General features: G+C 35.5%; 1 protein-coding gene across 1 annotated transcript; it reads right to left on the minus strand.

Annotated features, from left to right (window-relative positions):
- Positions 1-516: 516 nt before the first annotated feature.
- Positions 517-3,578, minus strand: LOC140743374 (cytochrome P450 6B2-like). The gene is made up of 2 exons (XM_073074567.1): positions 1,943-3,578; positions 517-739 (listed from the first exon to the last, which is right to left on the minus strand). Exons 1-2 carry the CDS (start codon positions 3,297-3,299, stop codon positions 573-575), a joined length of 1,524 nt encoding a protein of 507 aa, XP_072930668.1. The 5' UTR covers positions 3,300-3,578; the 3' UTR covers positions 517-572.
- Between the last annotated feature and the right edge of the window lie 2,226 nt (positions 3,579-5,804).

The raw sequence follows: 5,804 nt of genomic DNA on the forward strand, positions 1-5,804 counted from the left end.
TGTTATCAAGATACCTATGAAAATTCAGTGCCAGTACTTCCTTTCAGCGATTTGACAACATCAAGTAAAAGTTTGCAGTTTCCAGTTTACAAATAAGAAATTCCATCACAAATTCTTCGCAATATATTGTTTCTACTAACAAAAGGCCAATATTTTTGCAATATTTCATTCCCTTATCTCGAACCGGTTGGTCGCCGATTAATGAAACAATCAATTACTTTTTCCTAGTCTTGTAAACATTTTTAAAATTAACGTTTCATGCGCAAAAGGAAATATATACCTCGTTTATGAATTGATTGTCATGATACAAGATGTACCTACTTTATTAAGTATAGTAATCTTATCTTATCAGTACTCGGTACATCACTCAATATTACATTTAAATGATAAGGTCATTATTAAGATTAGCAAAAATACACAGATAAATAGATAATAGTTCTATAACTGCTACGGCATGCTTAGTACGAGTAACATATGTAGCAGCGTAGTCTTAAATAAAGATAATAAAATGCAGACTTCATTTTATAATTATTTTATAATATATAAAAGATAAGTACATAAAATATTTTAGGTTATCTTTTACGGAAAAGTAAGGGTATCCCACCCTTAACACTCTGTATAACTTTCGCATGGGGGTCTAATTCCAAGTGTCGCTGAGTAGTGGGTGCCGGCTCTACAGAACACACTGACAACACCGCAGCTAGACCCGCTATGGACTGCATGCGGCCTAAACGCTCACCTGTAAAAAAACAAATACAATACACTAGTTTACGAAGCTCACCTATAAATAATTATATTTTAAAAACTAAAAAAACACGCTTAAATCGCTCAAGGAAAATCGTTAATCCTGATTCCTGACGATCCTAAGGAGGTAAATGGGATAAAAGTATTGCACGACTCATGATGCGAAGCATCAGAGAGTGCTTTACGATCGAAAAATTTTTAAACTTTAAATTATTCGGACCGTTCAATGTGGGTAAAAATCGAGTCCAAAGATTCCGTTACATACATAGATGAAGGTGGTAGAACCCTTTGTGGTTCGACTCCGGCGGCAGCACGCCACACCTATTTCTACCTAAAAACAGCAGTGTTAAGCGCTGCTGTGTTTCGGTTTGAAGGGTGTGGTAAGGGAGACTTTTCCGCGGCGTTCCAGCTTAGTCTTCAGGGGTAGCGGCTCATCTGTTGCCGACCTCAGATGTCCATGGGCGGCAGTAGCCACTTACCATCAGGTGGCCTGCATGCGCGTCTGCTACTCTTACAAATTACATTCTGTACAAATTATCTTTTCTGTCTCTATTTGTAGTAGGCAATAATAAAACCTACTAGTTATTATTAACGTAAGGATTATTTACTTTTTTATATTAAAGCCACCGCTAAAATTTATTTTATTATGAATATGGTATAAAGGATTTTATTCACTAAACCAAAAATATATTCCATTATTCAAAGTTTAACAAAAGATTACTTACAATAGGAAGTTTTTTATAAAGTACTTAGATTTGTTTAACATTTAAATATAACATATTCTATTTTTGTGAATAACAGACCAGTTTTTAGGTATGTTTGCGATAAAAACAATCTGCTTAAAATTCAATGACACTAGTTCTTGAACATCGAAAACCTGGCTAGATTATATTTAACGGCGCGTGAATCGCCAAGGTTGAATTCTAAGAAACATATTTTAAACGAACAATACAAAAAGGTTTCATAGTTTTGATCATATTTACCTATATGAATAAAGGAAAAGTTTACACAACTAAATAAATTAGAATCTACAAAGTAATAAATTATAATCAAACAAAATAACTCAAAAGATACTACAATAGGTTTGCTGCGGTAGGTATGCTCATATTTTACTATTTTTTTAATAGACGAAATTATTGTAATAAATATGTCACAGTACTTTTTGGCTCAAAATTTGTCAAAAACAACGATAACTTACCAACACATGCTCGAGGCCCAGCTCCAAACGGGAAATAAACAGTATTTTGGTGGAACATTTCGGGATTAAAACGTTCCGGTTGAAATTCGTCGGGATTTTCAAAATACTGTGGATCTTTGTGTAAGGCTTGTGTAGGGATCATAACTGCTACTCCTTTGTCGATAGAGAAATCTAAATCTTTAAAAGTGTATGGTCGTGTGCTCTCGCGGATTAAAAATCCCACAGAAGGGAATAATCGCATTCCTTCGTTAAAGGTCCAATGCAAGTAATTCATCTCTTTGATTGCCTCATAACTTAACTTATTATCACGTTTTGCAAGGACTCTGTCGATTTCTTCCTGAACTTTCCTTTGAACTTCTGGATTGTAGGCCAATTGGTGTAGGGTAAAACTAGTGGAAGATGACGATGTTTCGAACCCAGCAGCAAAGAATATAAATACCTGCGCAACTATTAAAATATCATCAAGCTCTAGTTCTACGATTTCTGGTGTACCATTAGCATTAATTTTCTCTAGGGACTCAACTATCATTTTCCCTTGCTTCCTACACTCTAACATCATGTCAATAAAATCGTTTCTTATAGAGGGTTCATAGTTTCTCTGTTGCATAATGCTAACGATAAGACTCAACATTTCCTTCTCTATTTCAGCAGTAAAACTGAAATGATTGAAAAATGGTGGAAATGCTTCTTTGAGAAGCATTTTAATATGTTTTATGAGACCTGTCTTGAAAATTTTAGAACCGAGTTTGCGGAATGCTGAATTTTCATCACTGAGCGAATCTGAATCCAGGCCGAATGCGCAAGCACCGATGAAATCCGTTGTATAGCACGCCATTAGATCGCGTGCGTCGAGGACGCTGCCAGCGTCGGCTTCCTTTAACACACGAGCTTGTAACTTCTCTGCTCGCTCTACAATGAGAGGAAACATAGCCCTCAGCTTGCCACTTGTAAATGCAGGAGTCAAGCGTTGTCTCAAAAGTCGCCAAACGTCACCGTCAGCAAAAAATATATTACGAAAAAGTGGTTCGATACCGGTACGCTCATGGGTAAGGCCACGGTTATAAAAATAATGAAAGTCTGTACTGAGGATCTGTTTCGCAATATCTGGGTCTCGGATCACTAGCTGCGGTTCAGTTCTCTTGAAAAAGCCAACAACTTTTTCTGTAGGATACTTATTATATATCTCCACTAAAAAACTAGTCACACTTATTTTAGAGAAAATTATTCTAGCAATGCTACCAAACACAGGTATAGGTTCTTCGTATTTTACACCTCTCTTTTTCCAATAATCGAAATTCTTGGTACCGTAGTAATATAGCACTCCGAGAGCGACTAATGCGATTGTTAGTGCGATCATGTCGAACACGCCACCACGGCCGCCGGCACACTGATTCTAGACTGAGAAAAAGGAAAATTGCACAAGGTACTAAACCTACTGTTGCTGATATGAATATGGCAGCACTGCTTTGATAACAATTTTAGTATACACCACATAATCTTTTTGCGCGCTATAAAAGATCGGTGTTTGATTACAATTTTTAAGTTCACTGCACTTTTAAACTTCAAAATATATAAATAGCTAAACTGATGCAATTTCCAGTTGGCAATAAAATAGAAATTATCTAAATATATTAAAAATATTAAACAATAGTAAAGTTTGCGGTGGCGAAATATTTCACATGTTTATCTGAACATCACATTAAAAAAAAAAACAGAAAGAAGCAAGATTCTGAACGAATCTCAAATACCTAATTAACAGAAAATATATTGGGATAAATTCACTCTCCTTACAGATCGTCTGTGCGAAAGTTAAAGTATCTCCGAATATACTGTAGGTTTAACGTAGGTATATGTCGGGTAACCTACTCTTTACTGGAGAGAGGTAAACTGCATTGTTCCTCATGGCCACCTCTGTGCAACTTGTTCTGTATTCAAATTAGTCTCGAGACTAGGTACACAATAGCCTATTACCTGACTGAGTCTGCCGCCTCATCATCAAACCCGAGATGGAAAATCGGCGGAAGCAAGGAAAAATATTTAATAGGCACAAAAGAAATTATTATCAAGGTTACTTATTAACATACTTATTAATATCCTGTAGGTACTCATGTCTTAAGTAGATAGTTCTCGTTAGAAGTCGGCGCTCTATATATTTCGTTGGATAACGATGTAAACAGCGTGTCTAATATGAGCGCCGACTTCAGAAATATGTACTAAACCAACGTTTATTTGAATTATTTTTTACTTTGTAGTGACATAGAAGTCGGTTGTATTTTTTGTTAAAAATTTTATTTCACCCTTTTTAGTGATGACATAATAAAATTTATATTAATACAATATAAAATTGTATAAACGTGATCATGAATTAAGGTAAGGTCTGAATTTACATTCATTGGATCCACTCGCTCGCAGGGCGCTACCACGCCCTGCTTGCTTAGTTTTATGTTGTCTTATATGTTCCAACCTAACCTAACTAAATAGTCAATGTTGAACTGGCTTTGCAATTTCATTAGAACCTACACCAAATATCTTCAAACACAACTCAATTATTCCCATTGGTTGAGGAGTTACATATTTTGTCTCCGAGCCACATTATCAGACCCTTAAATAGTCAATGGTGAACTGGCTTTGCAATTTCATTAGAACCTACACCAAATATCTTCAAACACAACTCAATTATTCCCATCGGCTGAGGAGTTACATATTTTGTCTCCGAGCCACATTATCAGACCCTTAAATGGTCAATGGTGAACTGGCTTTGCAATTTCATTAGAACCTACACCAAATATCTTCAAACAAAACTCAATTAAACCCATCGGTTGAGGAGTTAGATATTTTGTCTCCAGAACCCACTCTGATCCTCGTCATATTTAAATGGGACCAACTTGTAGCAATTGTCCACACACGAAATTAAAGGCATTAAAATAGGTTCATAAACGGCGAAGTTATGACTGTTATGTTTACATGGGTGGAGTAGTTCCTCTCATTTTCTCCAGAACCCATCGATGGATCCTAACCATATTTAAATGGGACCAACTTCCAGCTCGTCTCTACACAATAAAAAAATAATTATTAAAATCGGTTCACTAACGGCTAAAAAAATTAAAAAAAAGCAATACGTGATGGTCGTAGAGCTGTTAATATTTTGAATATTTATCGCATCAATTGGAAATGGTGAAACACCATTTTATATACCAACATGAAGATAAAATTTAATGCGATACGCATTGATTCCAGAGGATATCCAAGTTTCCGCGGCTTCTGTATTCCCGTTCTTGATTTCCAGGATAATGGAAGCTAAATCAGATATTTACTGTACCGCCGAAGCATTTGAGATTTTAACCTTGATCATGAATCATGGAAGATCAAAATTTGCCACAATCGTCAATCCACAATACTTATTTATAAACCTTTGTTGACACGCTTTACGCACCTGACACAAATTTCACGTACAATTTGCTCCGTAAACATTTTGCCAACATGTTGTCCGTAGGCTTAACTAACATTTAATTAAATTGATAGTTTCTGACTACACACAATTAGACATTACCTCCATGTTTTCGTGATATTATATCGTCTAAAGTAAATAATATGCAAATATTAGTAAATTACATAACACTGACATATAGCCAAGTGCAAGTAGAATTCATACACTGAGGGTTTCGTACCATTAAATTTTTCATACATTTTAATTATTTGCTATTATAGCAGCCATTGAAGTGCATTGTGAAAATTTAACTATCTGCCTAGTACGGTTCATTAGATAAAGCAAAAATACGTCGAAAAATAGCGGTTTCTTGTATATTCGGAGCCCCATTTATTTTCGACTTTTTATATTTCTTGTTATAGCGGCCACCGTCAT

The sequence above is a fragment of the Epargyreus clarus genome, unplaced genomic scaffold, assembly GCF_041222505.1.
Source record: "Epargyreus clarus isolate Ecla_fem2 unplaced genomic scaffold, WU_Ecla_fem_2.2 ptg000007l, whole genome shotgun sequence".
In the NCBI taxonomy this organism is placed as follows: Eukaryota; Metazoa; Arthropoda; class Insecta; order Lepidoptera; family Hesperiidae; genus Epargyreus; species Epargyreus clarus.

Excerpts from the sequence above, each read along its gene's own strand:
- LOC140743374 (XM_073074567.1), bottom strand. The coding sequence starts at position 3,299 with ATGATCGCACTAACAATCGCATTAGTCGCTCTCGGAGTGCTATATTAC. Across the intron at positions 740-1,942 it reads TGGGCCTCGAGCATGTGTTG|GTGAGCGTTTAGGCCGCATG; the intron begins GTAAGTTATCGT and ends GTTTTTTTACAG.